This window comes from Bombina bombina, chromosome 2 (assembly GCF_027579735.1).
Source record: "Bombina bombina isolate aBomBom1 chromosome 2, aBomBom1.pri, whole genome shotgun sequence".
NCBI classification, from domain to species: Eukaryota; Metazoa; Chordata; class Amphibia; order Anura; family Bombinatoridae; genus Bombina; species Bombina bombina.
Window position 1 is genome coordinate 882,575,524 of NC_069500.1, and position 21,300 is coordinate 882,596,823.

The 21,300-nt window shown below is 42.7% G+C and overlaps 1 protein-coding gene across 1 annotated transcript in view; it reads left to right on the forward strand.

Annotated features, from left to right (window-relative positions):
• Positions 1-362: 362 nt before the first annotated feature.
• UBXN8 (UBX domain protein 8) overlaps positions 363-21,300 on the forward strand; it is a 278,561-nt gene continuing 257,623 nt past the window's right edge. The window contains exons 1-2 of the mRNA XM_053703222.1: positions 363-478; positions 14,118-14,228. Of these exons, the coding sequence (XP_053559197.1) occupies positions 397-478; positions 14,118-14,228 (193 nt within the window). The 5' untranslated portion in view covers positions 363-396. The remainder of the gene's footprint in view (positions 479-14,117; positions 14,229-21,300) is intronic.

Consider the following 21,300-nt stretch of genomic DNA (forward strand, 5'->3'; position numbering starts at 1 on the left):
AGAGACACAAATGTTTTATTAACAAGAGAATATATAAACATCTAAAAGCAGGATAGAAATGCTAACATTTTGTTAACAGCAACCCCTCCTTCAGTGATAATATAATCCTATGTATTATGTATAAAAAAAATAAACTAGTAATACCAAAAAAAAATAAACTAGTAATACCAAAAATACTTTCCATTGTCATTTTGCTCTCTCCTTTACAGAGACATATATGTTATTCTGCTTTCAACTATTCATATGTGTATGAAGTAATCCATTAACAGCACTTGTCTGATCAATTCAACATGAATAGAGATGAGATCCCTGTGGTTCTGTCTGCAGCCTTCTTCCTTGTTCCGGTCACGTGTACACACAGGCTGTCAGCAGCAGGAATCAATATCACACACAGCAATGGTTGGAAACAGAACTTTCCTGTTATGTTTACTGGGGGTTTCCTCTGTTATATATCTCGGGTTATGGAGGCACGAAATAGGTACGTGTGCTGTGCAGCTAATATTTCATATTACAGTAAGATTATTGAAATGTGCTAAGTATCTGATGTGATATTTTAATATTATTTCTATGATACATATTAGACTGTATGTGTACCTGTGTGAGCAGGGAATGACTGTGAAAATGTAATCTTCTAATCTAATGTCATTAGTGTAATCCCATTAATGATTTGGGGAACTGACAACATAATCATGTTTGATCCTCTTAAATGATCTTACCTCGATTTAATCATATTAATACCTGTGTCTGTGTTAATTGCACTGTTGTAAAGCTGTATTTCCAAAATGTAAAATGCACATATTTAATATATGTGTATGGTTGTATCTGTTTGGTGAAATTATGTATATGAATTGTTGCTCATAGAGACAATCTAAAATATCAAATTGCAAGGTGCTTCAATATAAACCCTAATGGGCTCTATTCACAGAGATGAATTATAGGTGACTTCCCTGCAAGAAGAGCTGAGTTAGCCCTGTACAATTCATAGTTAATGCTGCATATACTTCACCTGCATTTCTCCTATTTTAGATGAATTGTACACAGCATTAAAGGGACATGAAACCCCCCAAAAAATATTTCATGATTCAGATAGAGACTACAATTTTAAACAACTTTCTAATTTACTTCTATTATCTAATCTGTTTCATTCTCTTGGTATCATTTTTTGAAGGAGCAGCAATGCACTAATGGTTTCTAACTGAACACATTGGTGAGCCAATCACATTCAATATATTTATGCAGCCACCAATCAACAGCTAGAACCTAGATTCTCTGCTGCTCATGAACTTGCCTAGATAAACCTTTCAGCAAATGATAACAAGATAAGGAAGCAAATTGAATAATAGAAATAAATTGGAAAGTTGTTTAAAATTATATTCTCTATCTGAATCATGAAATATTTTTTTGGGTTTCATGTCCCTTTAACTATGCAATGTGCAGGGATAACTCAGCCCTTTTTGCAGGAGATACTCACTGGGTTTGGCCCTTCATAATGCATAGTTAATGGTGGGAATTGAAATGTTTCAATTCACCCATCATTCACCTCTTAATAAATAGACTATTAATGGGCCATTATAGTCAAAAAGTGACACGCTGTGTGACTACCGCAGCTGATTTAGTCAGCTGTAGTGTCCTCTTAAGACCAGAAGTGCTCTGCGGCTCCAGAATGGTTTAACCCCTTTGCGGAGGTTTATCACATAACATTAAAGGGTCGCTAGTTTTAAAATTACAGGCTCTAACAAAATCATTATAGGAAATTTGTATCAAGGTTATATGGTGTCAATATTGGAACAGCATACTGCCTTATTTGCAAATGGTTCAAAATCCAGGTCACATTGAACTAGATGACTGGTTTTCAAGCCTGTCCTTATGCCTCCTTAACAGGCCACATTTTGAGGATATCTGAACTGAAGCACCGGTGAAATAATCAGCTGATTAGTAAAGGGACAGTCTAGTGAAAATGTAACTTTCATGATTCAGATAGGGCATGCAATTTTAAACAACTTTCCAATTTACTTTTATCATCAAATTTGCTTTGTTCTTTTGTTATTCTTAGTTGAAAGCTAAACCTAGATAGGCTTATATGCTAATTTCTAAGCTCTTTAAGACTGCCTCTTATCTGAATCCATTTGACAGTTTTTCACAGCTAGAGGGTGCTAGTTCATGTGTGCTGTATAGATAACGTGCTCATGCCGTGGAGTTACTTATGAGAGGGCATTGATTGGCTAAAATGCAAATCTGTCAAAATAACTGAAATAAGGGGGCAGTCTGCAGAGGCTTAGATACAAGATAATCACTGAGATATAGAGTATATTAAAGGAATAGTCTAAACTTTCATGATTCAGATAGAGCATGCAATTTTAAGCAACTTTCTAATTTACTCCTATTATCATTTTTTATTTGTTCTCTTGGTATCTTTATTTGAATTTAAGTTTAAAGGGATATGAAACCCAACATTTTTTATTTCATGATTTAGAAAGAGTATGTGATTTTTAAACAACTTTCTAATTTTCTTCTATTATCTAAATTGCTTCATTCTCTTGATATCGTTTGCTGAAAAGCATATCTAGATAGGCTCAGTAGTTGCTGTACATAGATGCCTCGTGTGATTGGCTCACCCATGTGCATTGCTATTTTTTAACAAAGGATAGCTAAAGAATGAAGCAAATTAGATAATAGAAGTACATTGGAATGTTCTTTGAAATTGTATTCTCTATCTGAATCATGAAAGAAACATTTTGGGTTTATTGTCCCTTTTAGAGCCGGTGTTCTACCAGATTCTGCTCCTTTGTCAGAATCTGCTCCCTCTAACTGCGCATGCTCTGTATGACGTAATTGCGCTCCACATATGTTAAATAGGAATGTGTAGAATGCGATTATGTCATGCGCATTCAGAGGGAGCAGATTCTGACAAAGAAGTTGTGTCGGATCTTGCTGCCGCCACGCATGCGCTGTTGAAATGTAATACTGTCCCACAAATTAAAAGTGTATTTTTATATATATATCTATATATCTCCACACACACACCCACCCACCCCAAAGCTCAATCACTTCAATCACTTCTCACGGTGATGAAATATGCAACAATGTGCTTTCATTGAACTGTGTCTTTTGTGTGTGTATATGTATATATATATATATATATATGTATATGTGTGTGTGTATATGTATATATATATATATATATATATATATATATATATATATACTTTTAATTTGTGGGACAGTATTAAATGTCAACAGCACAATCGTGGCGGCAGCAAGATCCAACACAACTTCCTTGTCAGAATCTGCTCCCTCTGATTGCGCATGTTGCTAATTGACAAAATCGCATTCCACACATTACAATTTAACATATGTGGAGTGCGATTACGTCATACAGAGCATGCACAGTCAGAGGGAGCAGATTCTGACAAAGGAGCAGAATCTGATAGAACACCAGCCCATTTTTGGTTCGGCACCTGTGGAGTGCTTGCTGATTGGTGGCTACATTTAGACACCAATCAGAAAGTGCAACCCAGATGCTGAACCAAAAATGGGCCGACTCCTATGCTTACATTCTTACTTTTTCAAATAGAGATAACAAGAGACTGAAGAAAAAATGATAATAGGAGTAAATTAGAAATGGGTAATAAAGGGATTATCTAACTTTTTAAACAATAACAATTCTGGAGTAAACTGTCCCTTAAACAATATTTGTAACAATGCTGTACGTTGTTGAGCACTAAATTGCAGTAGTGTTTGTTACAAGGCATGATATTGTTACAAATGTTGCAATATGATGAAAGAAAAATACTTGGGTTTGGTATCCCTTTAAAGGTGCCATATGCTGAAGCCCGACACTTACCAATGGGCACCCTCATCTTGGAGCACAGGTATTGTGACAATGACAAAAGTGGTGCGCATTTACAGATCCGTGTGGTTGATTTTTTTTGATGGGTGTGTCGTGCTTCAGGTTAGCGTGCATGATACAAACAAAGCAGGAGCTTAATATTTTTGCAGCAGCTGCATTGCTCTATATTATTCCTAAAGGGCTTTTTATTTTATATATTTTTTTTTGTAACTCTGAAACTATATACATTCTTTATCATTCACACTAAACCCAAGAAAATCATACAGCTGTCAAAAAAGAGGCAACATCACTGATCTGTGAGTATTCGGCGCTTCTACCACAGGCTATGATCATTTCTATGCTCCAACATGGCGGCGCCCAGCAGGAAAAGGCGGAGCTTCAGCATCCTGGTACCTTTAGATGTGAAAATAGGAGAACAGCTTTGAAAAGAGGTGCAGGCACACAAGAAAATACAATCTAATTGTCAGTAGTAACCATCCTATTGCAGTTGTGCTAGTCAGTTTAACGCCCCTTTAACCCCTTAAAGACCGAAGTACCCTGTATGTTGCTCTGTTATTAAAGAGTTTACAAGCGCAGCTTTGCAGACAGTGGGGAAGCTTTGCTAGTACTGCATGCCTCACTTCTGGGGGCATGTAGATATAGTGCGGTGTTGCTGACATGAACAACCTGCGCTTTAGGGGTTAATGTGACAGTCTACTCCAGAATTGTTATTGTTTAAAAAGATAGATAACCCCTTTTTGTTACCCATTCCCCAGTTTTGCACAACCAACATGGTTATATTAATACACTTTTTACCTGTGTGATTACCTTGTATCTAAGCCTCTGCAGACTGCCCCCTAATCACAGGCTTGCATCCTAGCCAATCAGTGCTGACTTATAAGTAACTCCACGGGTGTGAGCACAATGTTAAGCTATATGGCACACATGAACTAGCACTGTCTGACTGTGAAAAACTGTCAAAATGCACTGAGATAAGAGGCGGTTTTTAACAGTTTAGAAATCAGTTTGAGCCTACCTACCTTGTTTTAGCTTTCAGCAAAGAATGCCAAAAGAACAAAGCAATCTTGATGATAAAAGTAAATTGAAAACTGTCCCTTTAAGATGCCACAGTAAAGATTGTGAACTTCTACACAGTTTTTTGCCTTGTGACACATTTGACTCCAATGACACCTCAACATGTCATATAAAGAACAAATATTTATTTGCAACACAAAGTCAAACAAAAATATGTTATAAGTCAATATTTACTCAATATTTTACCAACTCAAATATACTCATCACCTCCAGACACCCTGCAGCAATGAGTTGTAACATTCACTAGTCAGACATTTGCATGATCTACTAGTAGATTGTGTCATGTGACACTTCAATTATTATTTTTTTGATGTGTCAAAAAAGTTAAGCAGCACCTCCTGGATGTCTTAACAATTTGAGTGCTAATGACGGCTCTGAGCCGTCACAGAGTTTCTCACTCTGGTGCTAATGACGACTCAGAGCCGTCATGAGCACTCTCCCACCTTGAGGGAGATCTGGGGGCTCCTAACTCCTTCTACCCCGGCGATCGTGCCTGTAGAGTGACAGGCATTGCCGGGGCTTCATGTGATGCGCGGTGATGTCACGCGCAATTACGTGATGACGTCACCGTGCAACTTTATTTATACTTAACAATGTTAAGTATAGGAGGAGGGGGCATGCTGCTTAGAAGCCTGCATCTCAGGCATCTAAGCAGCTACAGACCCCCAAGACCCACTGTTGGAAAGGTAATCGCCTAACCTTTCCAACAGTGTAAGTCTTGGGGGTCTGTAAAAAAAAAAAAAGTTAAATAAAAATAATCAAAAATTTCAAAAATAAAAAAATTAAAATAAAATATTAGCACCCAGGTGGGAAATGGCTTAGCAGCCAAAGGGTTAAACTAAAGCTTTTATTTAGCAAGATGAGGCATAAACACAAACAATGTTTCAGACCCTAACTGATTTGAAGTAAATCAGTTGAAGAGGTATAAAATAGTGAATTCCATCATTTTTAAAACCACAGAAAACAGTGTAATAATAAGAAACAAATGGGAAAAATAAATACATTGAAAAATGAATCTTTCTGACATGTTCTACGCACTTTTAAACGTCCGGTTATTGCCCCACAGAGTGGCTGCAGAATAGAGCAGAAGTTCTAATTACTGTTAGGGGGTGTGCCTGCATATGCTACGGTGTGCAGTGGCTGCAGAATAGACCAGAAGTTCTAATTACTGTTAGGGGGTGTGCCTGCATATGCTACGGTGTGCAGTGGCTGCAGAATAGAACAGAAGTTCTAATTACTGTTAGGGGGTGTGCCTGCATATGCTACGGTGTGCAGTGGCTGCAGAATAGAACAGAAGTTCTAATTACTGTTAGGGGGTGTGCCTGCATATGCTACGGTGTGCAGTGGCTGCAGAATAGACCAGAAGTTCTAATTACTGTTAGGGGGTGTGCCTGCATATGCTACGGTGTGCAGTGGCTGCAGAATAGAACAGAAGTTCTAATTACTGTTAGGGGGTGTGCCTGCATATGCTACGGTGTGCAGTGGCTGAAGCTGCCGTTGGGAATGTTGCCCTTGTTCCCGCACACTCAAACTCTTGATATGAACCCCATGTTCAAATGAGGTGCACATGCATGCGCACAGCATCCCCCTAGAGAGGTGAGAATGGGGGCAGATGTGGGTGGCCTTAGCCCATACTCACTACTTTTTAACTTTTGTGTAGGGCAGCATACTCCGGTTCTTTTTGCTGTCTATTCTCTTTTATAAGCACAACAAATAAAAGTTATATTTTATTTATTTTCATATACCATTTGCTTGAACTTCATATTTGTGTCTAAAGGCATTTCTTTTTACCCATTCTTATGGGTTGTGTTGCTGAACCAAAGATGGTCTGGCTCCTAAGCTTACATTCCTGCTTTTTCAAATAAAGATAGTAAGGGAACAAAGAAAAATTGATAACAGGAGTAAATTAGAAAGTTGCTTAAAATTGCATGCTGTATTTGATTTATGAAAGGAAAAAAATGAGTTCAGAATCCCTTTAATTCCTTGAACTGATTGGGGTTTGTCTGGAATACATTTGATGTTCATAATGCAAATTTATGGAGTTTTTAAAGGGATACTGAACCCAAATGTTTTTTCTTTGTTCTCTTGGTATCTTTATTTGAAAAAGCAGGAATTTAAAGGGGCACTGAACGCAATTTTTTTCTTTCATGATTCAGATAGAGCATGCAATTTTAAGCAACTTTCTAATTTACTCCTTTTATCAAATTTTCTTCATTCTCTTGGTATCTTTATTTGAAAAGCAAGAATGTAAGTGTAGATGCCGGCCCATTTTTGGTGAACAACCTGGGTTGTCCTTGCTGATTGGTGGATTAATTTTAACTGACCAATAAACAAGTGCTATCCAGGAGCTGAACCAAAAAATAGCTTAGATGCCTTTTTTTCAAATAAAGATAGCAAGAGAACAAAGAAAAATTGATAATAGGAATAAATTAGCAAGTTGCTTAAAATCGCATGCTCTATCTGAATCACAAAAGAAATTTTTTTTAGGTTCAGTGTCCCTTTAAGTTTACGAGCCGGTCCATCTTTTGTTCAGCACCTGGGTAGCGCTTACTGATCGTGGCTAAATGTAGTTTACATTCCTGCTTTTTCAAATAAAGATACCAAAAGAACGAATAAAAAATGATGATAGCAGTAAATTAGAAAGTTGCTTCAAATTGCCTGATCTGTCTAAATCATGAAAGAAAACATTTGGGTTCAGTATCCCTTTAACATCTATCAACCAGTTGTATTTTAAGGGGCATAATCACATTTCACAGTCCTGACCTCAGTCATTTACGGGCAGTACCAGCAATCTGTCAATAATACAGCAAATACTGCCTTGCTCAACTGTTCAATCAAATACATTGCAAGCCATCTTGAGAAAACGGTTTCAAAACCTTAATATGTTAATACATTAATTGCTCTATGTTCAGCTATAAGATTCTGCTTGGCAAGAAATCAGATCAATTCTTTCACAATTCAAAATTATAAACAAAATGAGATATTCATGTACTGTGTCTGATCTGGCAGCCTTTGTGTAACATGAAAGATACACATTTTTATAAAATTGGCAACTGATAATCTCTGCTTTGGCTAAGGAGAAACATAACTTGACTGCCTCCCTTATTTTAATAAAATATCACATTCTGGCCTAGACTGCAAAAATTCAAGCGGTATGGCGCCTTTAAAGAGCGATTCAAATGATAAAATGAAACACTAGCAAGGTCGCTAGTGATAAAATGACATGCTCTGAAGAATTAAAGCATTTTAATTTTATCACCATAATGGTAATTTAACACTGCGGTCGTACAATATATAGTTATTTATTTTGTAAGCATCAGTATTATGCACACTACAGTACTAATGTTGGATAGCACGAATGCATAATTTCCATCATGTAGATTTGTATGAGGGATCATACTAAAATTATTCATGTTCGATAACACAAATGCGGCTGAGCACAAAAATTCTATTCAGTTAAGTGGGGTTTTTAATTTTTATAGCATTTGAATGTACAATATTAAGTGATAAGTTAATAACAGGTTTTCAAAAGCGTTAATTAAGAACAGAATGTGCAAAACGTATCCAACACCTTGTAATACAAGTGCAATGAACCCACTTCTACCACTTTGCACTATCCATTAAAAGTATAGGATGCATTGTGTAAGTGAATCTCAAAATGTCAATACAGTAGGGAACTTGTTAAACCCAAGCCATTATCCAGACTATGGTACAGATGTCAGTCTTTATTTCACCTGTCAAACCCTAGCCATTATCCACACTATGGTACAGATGTCAGTCTGTATGGCACCTGTTAAACCCTAGCTATTATCCACATTATGGTACAGATGTCAGTCTGTATGGCACCTGTTAAACCCAAGCCATTATCCACACTATGGTACAGATGTCAGTCTGTATGGCACCTGTTAAACCCAAGCCATTATCCACACTATGGTACAGATGTCAGTCTTTATTTCACCTGTCAAACCCTAGCCATTATCCACACTATGGTACAGATGTCAGTCTGTATGGCACCTGTTAAACCCTAGCTATTATCCACATTATGGTACAGATGTCAGTCTGTATGGCACCTGTTAAACCCAAGCCATTATCCACACTATGGTACAGATGTCAGTCTGTATGGCACCTGTCAAACCCTAGCCATTATCCATACTATGGTACAGATGTCAGTCTGTATGGCACCTGTCAAACCCTAGCCATTATCCATACTATGGTACATATTTCAGTCTGTATTTCACCTGACAAACCCTAGCCATTATCCACACTATGGTACAGATCTCAGTCTGTATGGCACCTGTTAAACCCAAGCCATTATCCACACTTTGGTACAGATGTCAGTCTGTATGGCACCTGTCAAACCCAAGCCATTATCCACACTATGGTACAGATGTCAGTCTGTATGGCACCTGTCAAACCCTAGCCATTATCCACACTATGGTACAGATGTCAGTCTGTATTTCACCTGTCAAGCCCTAGCCATTATCCACACTATGGTACAGATGTCAGTCTGTATGGCACTTGTTAAACCCAAGCCATTATCCACACTATGGTACAGATGTCAGTCTGTATGGCACCTGTTAAACCCAAGCCATTATCCACACTATGGTACAGATGTCAGTCTGTATGGCACCTGTTAAATCCTAGCCATTATCCACACTATGGTACAGATGTCAGTCTGTATGGCACCTGTCAAACCCAAGCCATTATCCACACTATGGTACAGATGTCAGTCTGTATGGCACTTGTTAAACCCAAGCCATTATCCACACTATGGTACAGATGTCAGTCTGTATGGCACCTGTTAAACCCAAGCCATTATCCATACTATGGTACATATTTCAGTCTGTATTTCACCTGTCAAACCCAAGCCATTATCCATACTATGGTACAGATCTCAGTCTGTATGGCACCTGTTAAACCCAAGCCATTATCCACACTATGGTACAGATGTCAGTCTGTATGGCACCTGTCAAACCCTAGCCATTATCCATACTATGGTACATATTTCAGTCTGTATTTCACCTGTCAAACCCTAGCCATTATCCACACTATGGTACATATTTCAGTCTGTATTTCACCTGTCAAACCCTAGCCATTATCCACACTATGGTACAGATATCAGTCTGTATGGCACCTGTCAAACCCTAGCTATTATCCACACTATGGTACAGATGTCAGTCTGTATTTCACCTGTCAAACCCTAGCCATTATCCACACTTTGGTACAGATGTCAGTCTTTATTTCACCTGTCAAACCCTAGCCATTATCCACACTATGGTACAGATGTCAGTCTTTATTTCACCTGTCAAACCCTAGCCATTATCCACACTATGGTACAGATGTAAGTCTTTATTTCACCTGTCAAACCCTAGCCATTATCCACACTATGGTACAGATGTCAGTCTGTATGGCACCTGTCAAACCCAAGCCATTATCCACACTATGGTACAGATGTCAGTCTGTATGGCACTTGTTAAACCCAAGCCATTATCCACACTATGGTACAGATGTCAGTCTGTATGGCACCTGTTAAACCCAAGCCATTATCCATACTATGGTACATATTTCAGTCTGTATTTCACCTGTCAAACCCAAGCCATTATCCACACTATGGTACAGATCTCAGTCTGTATGGCACCTGTTAAACCCAAGCCATTATCCACACTATGGTACAGATGTCAGTCTGTATGGCACCTGTCAAACCCTAGCCATTATCCATACTATGGTACATATTTCAGTCTGTATTTCACCTGTCAAACCCTAGCCATTATCCACACTATGGTACATATTTCAGTCTGTATTTCACCTGTCAAACCCTAGCCATTATCCACACTATGGTACAGATGTCAGTCTGTATGGCACCTGTCAAACCCTAGCTATTATCCACACTATGGTACAGATGTCAGTCTGTATTTCACCTGTCAAACCCTAGCCATTATCCACACTTTGGTACAGATGTCAGTCTTTATTTCACCTGTCAAACCCTAGCCATTATCCACACTATGGTACAGATGTCAGTCTTTATTTCACCTGTCAAACCCTAGCCATTATCCACACTATGGTACAGATGTCAGTCTGTATGGCACCTGTTAAACCCAAGCCATTATCCACACTATGGTACAGATGTCAGTCTGTATGGCACCTGTTAAACCCAAGCCATTATCCACACTATGGTACAGATGTCAGTCTGTATGGCACCTGTTAAACCCAAGCCATTATCCACACTATGGTACAGATATCAGTCTGTATGGCACCTGTCAAATCCTAGCCATTATCCACACTATGGTACAGATGTCAGTCTGTATGGCACCTGTCAAACCCTAGCCATTATCCACACTATGGTACAGATGTCAGTCTGTATTTCACCTGTCAAACCCTAGCCATTATCCACACTATGGTACAGATGACAGTCTGTATGGCACCTGTTAAACCCTAGCCATTATCCACACTATGGTACAGATGTCAGTCTGTATGGCACCTGTTAAACCCAAGCCATTATCCACACTTTGGTACAGATGTCAGTCTGTATGGCACCTGTTAAACCCTAGCCATTATCCACACTATGGTACAGATGTCAGTCTGTATGGCACCTGTTAAACCCAAGCCATTATCCACACTATGGTACAGATGTCAGTCTGTATGGCACCTGTCAAACCCTAGTCATTATCCACACTATGGTACAGATGTCAGTCTGTATGACATCTGTCAAATCCTAGCCATTATCCACACTATGGTACAGATGTCAGTCTGTATTTCACCTGTCAAACCCTAGCCATTATCCACACTATGGTACAGATGTCAGTCTGTATGGCACCTGTCAAACCCTAGCCATTATCCATACTATGGTACATATTTCAGTCTGTATTTCACCTGTCAAACCCTAGCCATTATCCACACTATGGTACATATTTCAGTCTGTATTTCACCTGTCAAACCCTAGCCATTATCCACACTATGGTACAGATGTCAGTCTGTATGGCACCTGTCAAACCCTAGCTATTATCCACACTATGGTACAGATGTCAGTCTGTATTTCACCTGTCAAACCCTAGCCATTGTCCACACTTTGGTACAGATGTCAGTCTTTATTTCACCTGTCAAACCCTAGCCATTATCCACACTATGGTACAGATGTCAGTCTTTATTTCACCTGTCAAACCCTAGCCATTATCCACACTATGGTACAGATGTCAGTCTGTATGGCACCTGTTAAACCCAAGCCATTATCCACACTATGGTACAGATGTCAGTCTGTATGGCACCTGTTAAACCCAAGCCATTATCCACACTATGGTACAGATGTCAGTCTGTATGGCACCTGTTAAACCCAAGCCATTATCCACACTATGGTACAGATATCAGTCTGTATGGCACCTGTCAAATCCTAGCCATTATCCACACTATGGTACAGATGTCAGTCTGTATGGCACCTGTCAAACCCTAGCCATTATCCACACTATGGTACAGATGTCAGTCTGTATTTCACCTGTCAAACCCTAGCCATTATCCACACTATGGTACAGATGACAGTCTGTATGGCACCTGTTAAACCCTAGCCATTATCCACACTATGGTACAGATGTCAGTCTGTATGGCACCTGTTAAACCCAAGCCATTATCCACACTTTGGTACAGATGTCAGTCTGTATGGCACCTGTTAAACCCTAGCCATTATCCACACTATGGTACAGATGTCAGTCTGTATGGCACCTGTTAAACCCAAGCCATTATCCACACTATGGTACAGATGTCAGTCTGTATGGCACCTGTCAAACCCTAGTCATTATCCACACTATGGTACAGATGTCAGTCTGTATGGCATCTGTCAAATCCTAGCCATTATCCACACTATGGTACAGATGTCAGTCTGTATTTCACCTGTCAAACCCTAGCCATTATCCACACTATGGTACAGATGTCAGTCTGTATGGCACCTGTTAAACCCAAGCCATTATCCACACTTTGGTACAGATGTCAGTCTGTATGGCACCTGTTAAACCCTAGCCATTATCCACACTATGGTACAGATATCAGTCTGTATGGCACCTGTCAAATCCTAGCCATTATCCACACTATGGTACAGATGTCAGTCTGTATGGCACCTGTCAAACCCTAGCCATTATCCACACTATGGTACAGATGTCAGTCTGTATTTCACCTGTCAAACCCTAGCCATTATCCACACTATGGTACAGATGACAGTCTGTATGGCACCTGTCAAACCCTAGTCATTATCCACATTATGGTACAGATGTCAGTCTGTATGGCACCTGTCAAACCCTAGTCATTATCCACACTATGGTACAGATGTCAGTCTGTATGGCACCTGTTAAACCCAAGCCATTATCCACATTATGGTACAGATGTCAGTCTGTATGGCACCTGTCAAACCCTAGTCATTATCCACACTATGGCACAGATGTCAGTCTGTATGGCACCTGTCAAACCCTAGTCATTATCCACACTATGGTACAGATGTCAGTCTGTATGGCACCTGTTAAACCCAAGCCATTATCCACACTATGGTACAGATGTCAGTCTGTATGGCACCTGTCAAACCCTAGTCATTATCCACACTATGGCACAGATGTCAGTCTGTATGGCACCTGTCAAACCCAAGCCATTATCCACATTATGGTACAGATGTGACGTCGTTGTTTATATGGCACTTGTCAAACCCTCGCCATTATCCACATTATGGTACAGATGTCATTGTTTATATTGCACTTGTCAAACCCAAGTCATAATCTACACTTTGGTACAGATGTCATTGTTTGTGGGACATCTATCAAACCCAAGTCATAATCTACGCTATGGTACAGATGTCATTTTTTGTGGGACATCTGTCAAAACCAAGCCATAATCCACGCTATGGTACAGATGTCATTGTTTGTATGGCACTTGTCAAACCCAAACCATTATCTGTGATATGGAACAGATACTATTGTTTGCAGGGCATATGTCAAGCAAAAACCAATATCTAGTCTTATTTACCTACTGTAACATCTGTATGGTAGGTTTGACAAGGTTTAGACAAAATATGAAGGAAAAACTTGCAGCAAATGTTACATATGAATTACATTAGTCATTTTCTTTATTGGATTACATTACTCTGCTGAATATATGTGACAGACATTTAATAGGTTGATGTATAATCCTTTCTGAAACCGTTTTCTGTTTTTTTGTTTTACAGACATTGCTGTATGGGCAGGAAGAATATTCTTGTTTCTTGGTTTACTTACGCTGATTATTTCTGTTTTGACTCCATCGGTTCCTTTATCTCGTCCATCAGTATCTCTCTCAGGTAAGGCATTAAACATATGTACTGATTATTATAAACGATAGACCAGGGCTTGACATATTTGTTAAATATCTAGGAGCCATCACATAATTTTTGTAGGATTTGTATTTCACAGCTTTGAGGCCTAGAAAGGGTCCAGCAGGCATACATACAGGGCTAGATTATAAGTGGAGCGACATTTTAACGTGCGCCTGTAAAGGGGCAAATTTTTATGGGTGCACGTTAACTAACCAACCATTACAAGTGGCTGGTTAATGCTCCCGTGAGCTCGCTGGAGCACTTTGCGCTTAACGCAATTAACCAGAGGTCAGACCTTGGTGCTTTGCCATGCTAGGTGCTTTGCCGTGTCTCACAGCATGAGAACGAGGCTCCCATTGGAGCCTATGGAAGCGCGCTCCCGTGAGGGCAAGGCTTCAAGGCAATTTTGCCAAACTTGTAATATATAAAAAAATAATGCAATGGTTGTTTTTATAAGCATGGTAAGCAATTAATATATTGTTATATTACTATCGATTGATTGATTATTTCCCATGTGCTTAGTGATCCTTTAGGTATTTTTATTAACTACTTCACTACAATGAATTTCAGAGAAGAATTTTTAGCATTTTGCTATCACTCAGTTCATAGAGTCTTTGTTTTTGTTTTTCTTTGCCTATAAAAACTATATATTAAAAAATATATTCAGGGGATGACAGTTTCCACTAGCTATGTATTCTTCAGAAAATTCAGGAATTTTTGTAACATTACCCAAAAAAGTAAAAAGATGTCTAAAATGATGCAATGGGCTAACTCTTATTTACTATAGCAGAACTGCCCAAATTCTCAAAACTAAAGCCCAAAACTATATATATATATATATATATATATATATATATATATATATATATATATATATATATATATATATATATATATATATATATATATATATACATATAATATAAAATGTCTACACACCCCTGTTAAAATGTCAGGTTTCTGTGACGTCAAAAAATGAGACAAAGATAAATAATTTCAGAACTTTTTCCACCTTTAATGTGACCTATAAACTGCACAACTGAAAAACAAACTAAAATCTTTTAGGTGGAGGGAAGAAAACAAAACAAAAAAAATAATGTGGATGCATAAGTGTGCTTATAAGTGGGGATGTAGCTGTGTTCAGAATTAAGCAATCACATTCAAAATCATGTTAAATAGGAGTCAGCACACACCTGTCATCATTTAAAGTGCCTCTGATTAACCCCAAATAAAGTTCAGCTGCTCTAGTTGGTCTTTCCTGAAATTTTCTTAGTCGCATCCTACAGCAAAAGCCATGGTCCACAGACAGCTTCCAAAGCATCAGAGGGATCGCATTGTTAAAAAGTATCAGTCAGGAGAAGGGTACAAAAGAATTTCCAAGGCATTAGATAAACCATGGAACACAGTGAAGACAGTCATCATCAAGTGGAAAAAATATGGCACAACAGTGACATTACCAAGAGCCTCCAAAATTAATGAAAAGGCAAGAGGAAAACTGGTCTGGGAGGCTACCAAGAGGCCTACAGCAACATTAAAGGAGCTGCAGGAATATCTGGCAAGTACTGGCTGTGTGGTACATGTGACAACAATCTCACGTATTCTTCATATTTCTGAGTGCTGACTACAGACTGAGTGCTGTAATAAAATCAAAAGGTGCTTAAACAAAGTATTAGTTTAAGGGTGTGCACAATTATGCAACCATATTATTTTATTTTTATATTTTTTCTTCCCTCTACCTAAAACATTTCAGTTTGTTTTTCAATTGAGTTGTACAGTTTATAGGTCACATTAAAGGTGGAAAAAGTTCTGAAATGATTTATCTTTGTCTCATTTTTTTACATCACAGAAACCTGACATTTTAACAGGGGTGTGTAGACTTTTTTTTTATATCCCCTGTGTGTGTGTGTGTGTGTATATGTATATATATATATATATATGTGTATATATATATATATATATATATATATATATATATATATATATATATATATATATACACAAAACACGGAAGGGAACTGCACTCTCATACCGGACCGGGTACACATCCTATGACCCTGCAACATGCTCAGCCCTGGGTGCCACTGGCACTCACAGGAAGCTGTGCTGTCCCCAGAGCCACAAGCAGTTAACCCCAGACAGGTCTGGGTGCAAGAACCATAGGGAAAATTACAAAACAAATTAATACAACACACAGAGAAAACCCAACACTCACTTACAAGCTCTCAGCTAAGATTTAAAAGCAAAAATGGAAAGGTTAGTCACCGTCGGGTATTGGAGAGGACCTTGACGTGGTATCTGAGCTTGTCCCATTTGGCCAGATGCGGTGACTAACCTTTCCATTTTTGCTTTTAAATCTTAGCTGAGAGCTTGTAAGTGAGTGCTGGGTTTTCTCTGTGTGTTGTATGTGTATGTGTATATATATATATATATATATATACTAGTACTAAAGCCCGTGTACACGGGCCATTTTTTTCAGAACAGCGGTCCCACCCCTTGCTCTCTCCCCCCTTTCTTTTGCTCTCTCTTCCCCCCTCTCTTTTGCTTTCTTTCCCCCCTCTCCTTTGTTCTCTCTCTCCCCTCTTTTGCTCTCTCTCTCCCCTCTTTTGCTCTCTCTCTCCCCTCTTTGGCTCTCTCCATCCTTTCTTTTGCTCTCTCTCGCCCCTCTTTGGCTCTCCCCCCCTCTTTGGCTCTCTCTCCCCCCTCTTTGGCTCTCTCTCCCCCCTCTTTGGCTCTCTCTCCCCCCTCTTTGGCTCTCTCTCCCCCCTCTTTGGCTCTCTCTCCTCTTTGGCTCTCTCTCTCCCCCCTCTTTGGCTCTCCCCCCCCCTCTTTTGCTCTCCCCTCCCCTCTTTGGCTCTCTCCCCCCTCTTTGGCGCTCTCCCCCCCCCTCTTTGGCTCTGCCCCCCCCTCTTTGGCTCTCTCTCCCCCCTCTTTGGCTCTCTCCCCTCTTTTGCTCTCCTCTTTGGCTCTCTTTCCTCTTTGGCTCTCTCTCTCCCCCCCTTTGGCTCTCCCCCCCCCCCCCTTTGGCTCTCTCCCCCCCTCTTTGGCTCTCTCTCCCCCCCTCTTTGGCTCTCTCTCCCCCCTCTTTGGCTCTCTCTCCCCCCTCTTTGGCTCTCTCTCCTTTTTGGCTCTTTTTCCTCTTTGTCTCTCTCTCTCTCCCCCCTCTTTGGCTCTCCCCCCCTTCTCTTTGGCTCTCTTCCCCCCCTTCTCTTTGGCTCTCTTCCCCCCCTTCTCTTTGGCTCTCTCCCCCCCCCCTTCTCTTTGGCTCTCTCTCCCCCCCCTTCTCTTTGGCTCTCTCTCCCCCCCCTTCTCTTTGGCTCTCTGCCCCCCCCCTTCTCTTTGGCTCTCTGCCCCCCCCTTCTCTTTGGTTCTCTGCCCCCCCTTCTCTTTGGCTCTCTGCCCCCCTTCTCTTTGGCTCTCTGCCCCCCCATTCTCTTTGGCTCTCTGCCCCCCCCTTCTCTTTGGCTCTCTGCCCCCCCCTTCTCTTTGGCTCTCTGCCCCCCCCTTCTCTTTGGCTCTCTGCCCCCCCCCCGCCTTCTCTTTGGCTCTCTGCCCCCCCCGCCTTCTCTTTGGCTCTCTGCCCCCCCTCTTTGGCTCTCTCTCCCCCCTCTTTGGCTCTCTCTCCCCCCTCTTTGGCTCTCTCTCCTCTTTGGCTCTCCCCCCCCCTCTTTTGCTCTCCCCTCCCCTCTTTGGCTCTCCCCCCCCTCTTTGGCTCTCTCTCTCCCCCCTCTTTGGCTCTCTCCCCTCTTTTGCTCTCCTCTTTGGCTCTCTTTCCTCTTTGGCTCTCTCTCTCCCCCCTCTTTGGCTCTCCCCCCCTTTGGCTCTCTCCCCCCCCCCCTTTGGCTCTCTCCCCCCCCTCTTTGGCTCTCTCTCCCCCCTCTTTGGCTCTCCCCCCCCCCCTCTTTGGCTCTCTCTCCTTTTTGGCTCTTTTTCCTCTTTGGCTCTCTCTCTCCCCCCCTCTTTGGCTCTCCCCCCCTTCTCTTTGGCTCTCTTCCCCCCCTTCTCTTTGGCTCTCTTCCCCCCTTCTCTTTGGCTCTCTCCCCCCCCTTCTCTTTGGCTCTCTCTCCCCCCCCCCCCTTCTCTTTGGCTCTCTGCCCCCCCCTTCTCTTTGGCTCTCTGCCCCCCCCCTTCTCTTTGGCTCTCTGCCCCCCCCTTCTCTTTGGTTCTCTGCCCCCCCTTCTCTTTGGCTCTCTGCCCCCCTTCTCTTTGGCTCTCTGCCCCCCCCCCTTCTCTTTGGCTCTCTGCCCCCCCCCCTTCTCTTTGGCTCTCTGCCCCCCCCTTCTCTTTGGCTCTCTGCCCCCCCCCTTCTCTTTGGCTCTCTGCCCCCCCCCTTCTCTTTGGCTCTCTGCCCCCCCCTTCTCTTTGGCTCTCTGCCCCCCCCTTCTCTTTGGCTCTCTGCCCCCCCCTTCTCTTTGGCTCTCTGCCCCCCCCCTTCTCTTTGGCTCTCTGCCCCCCCCCCCTTCTCTTTGGCTCTCTGCCCCCCCCCCTTCTCTTTGGCTCTCTGCCCCCCCCTTCTCTTTGGCTCTCTGCCCCCCCCTTCTCTTTGGCTCTCTGCCCCCCCCTTCTCTTTGGCTCTCTGCCCCCCCTTCTCTTTGGCTCTCTGCCCCCCCCCTTCTCTTTGGCTCTCTGCCCCCCCTTCTCTTTGGCTCTCTGCCCCCCCCTTCTCTTTGGCTCTCTGCCCCCCCCCCTTCTCTTTGGCTCTCTGCCCCCCCCTTCTCTTTGGCTCTCTGCCCCCCCCTTCTCTTTGGCTCTCTGCCCCCCCCCTTCTCTTTGGCTCTCTGGCCCCCCCTTCTCTTTGGCTCTCTGCCCCCCCTTCTCTTTGGCTCTCTGCCCCCCCCTTCTCTTTGGCTCTCTGCCCCCCCTTCTCTTTGGCTCTCTGCCCCCCCTTCTCTTTGGCTCTCTGCCCCCCCTTCTCTTTGGCTCTCTGCCCCCCCTTCTCTTTGGCTCTCTGCCCCCCCCCTTCTCTTTGGCTCTCTGCCCCCCCCTTCTCTTTGGCTCTCTGCCCCCCCCTTCTCTTTGGCTCTCTGCCCCCCCCCGCCTTCTCTTTGGCTCTCTGCCCCCCCGCCTTCTCTTTGGCTCTCTGCCCCCCCGCCTTCTCTTTGGCTCTCTGCCCCCCCTTCTCTTTGGCTCTCTGCCCCCCCTTCTCTTTGGCTCTCTGCCCCCCCCTTCTCTTTGGCTCTCTGCCCCCCCTTCTCTTTGGCTCTCTGCCCCCCCCTTCTCTTTGGCTCTCTGCCCCCCCCCCCTTCTCTTTGGCTCTCTGCCCCCCCCCCTTCTCTTTGGCTCTCTGCCCCCCCCCCTTCTCTTTGGCTCTCTGCCCCCCCCCTTCTCTTTGGCTCTCTGCCCCCCCCCCCTTCTCTTTGGCTCTCTGCCCCCCCCCTTCTCTTTGGCTCTCTGCCCCCCCCCCTTCTCTTTGGCTCTCTGCCCCCCCCCCTTCTCTTTGGCTCTCTGCCCCCCCCTTCTCTTTGGCTCTCTGCCCCCCCCTTCTCTTTGGCTCTCTGCCCCCCCCTTCTCTTTGGCTCTCTGCCCCCCCCTTCTCTTTGGCTCTCTGCCCCCCCCCCTTCTCTTTGGCTCTCTGCCCCCCCCTTCTCTTTGGCTCTCTGCCCCCCCCCCCTTCTCTTTGGCTCTCTGCCCCCCCCCTTCTCTTTGACTCTCTGCCCCCCCCCTTCTCTTTGGCTCTCTGCCCCCCCCCTTCTCTTTGGCTCTCTGCCCCCCCCCTTCTCTTTGGCTCTCTGGCCCCCCCTTCTCTTTGGCTCTCTGGCCCCCCTTCTCTTTGGCTCTCTGCCCCCCCTTCTCTTTGGCTCTCTGCCCCCCCTTCTCTTTGGCTCTCTGCCCCCCCTTCTCTTTGGCTCTCTGCCCCCCCCCCCCTTCTCTTTGGCTCTCTGCCCCCCCCTTCTCTTTGGCTCTCTGCCCCCCCCCCCTTCTCTTTGGCTCTCTGCCCCCCCCCTTCTCTTTGGCTCTCTGCCCCCCCCCCTCCTGCTCCCTCTCTGGCTCTGTCTTCGCGGGACCCCGCCCGGCCACGCCCCTCGCGACGCTCCCGTCGGCCACAAACAGCTGTGAGGTCTGGGGAGCGCGTTGCCGCTTCTCACGCAGCAGACCTCACAGCTGTTGAGTAGCTCGCGCTCCCTATCTCACAGCTGCTTGTATGCTGTGTACCTCGCGCTCCCAATCTGTCAGCTATGCCGAGGGGCGCGAGAATAGAATCTAAGGCCAAGTGTTTGTCTGTAGTGCGCATGACGGCTTCAGACAAACACTTGTCTTTTATAATATAGGATATATATATATATATATATATATATATATATACATATACATATATACATACATACATACATACGTGCACTCACAGGACTCAATACCATTGTTAGCCTGTTCTATGGCGATTTACCACCTGGGTGCAGCTTTTGTGCGTTTCAACAAAACCGAAAGTCTCACCTGCTTCCTGTCATACAGCAATCGCATTGCTGTATGACTGGAAGCGGTGAGACTTTCGGTTTTGTTGAAACGCACACATGCGTTCTATTCACGAGTTTATACTCTATGGGAGTGTGTATTGTAATATTTAAAGCTAGATGTATCATCCCACGATGTATATTTTACAGGAAACAGCATGATTAACTTTGTATTTATTCATGACTAAGAAAGTTTTGTTCTTTTCAAATTTGAATTTGTATGTTTTAACACTTCACTGTACAACCGGATATGAGGGTATTTCCGGTCTGAGTGGAACACATGGCGTGCGTTCCACTACCATACACAGGAACTGAATATTCTGACACAGGTGTTTTGTATTTGTTATGCACATTTGATTGTTTAACACTATCGTTTTTTATTCTGATGAAGGGGTCTGTGTGAACCCCGAAACGTCAATAAACACTGGGTTTTTTTTACCCACTATTAACAAGTCCTGAGAGTGCTTTCATTTGTTGCATATTGTACATGTTTGCACCCATGCAGTTGACCCAGGAGGACGGATTTACTTCAAGGATTGTGTTATATATATATATATATATATATATATATATATATATAATTTCAAAAAGGATCCCACACTCACTGCTTT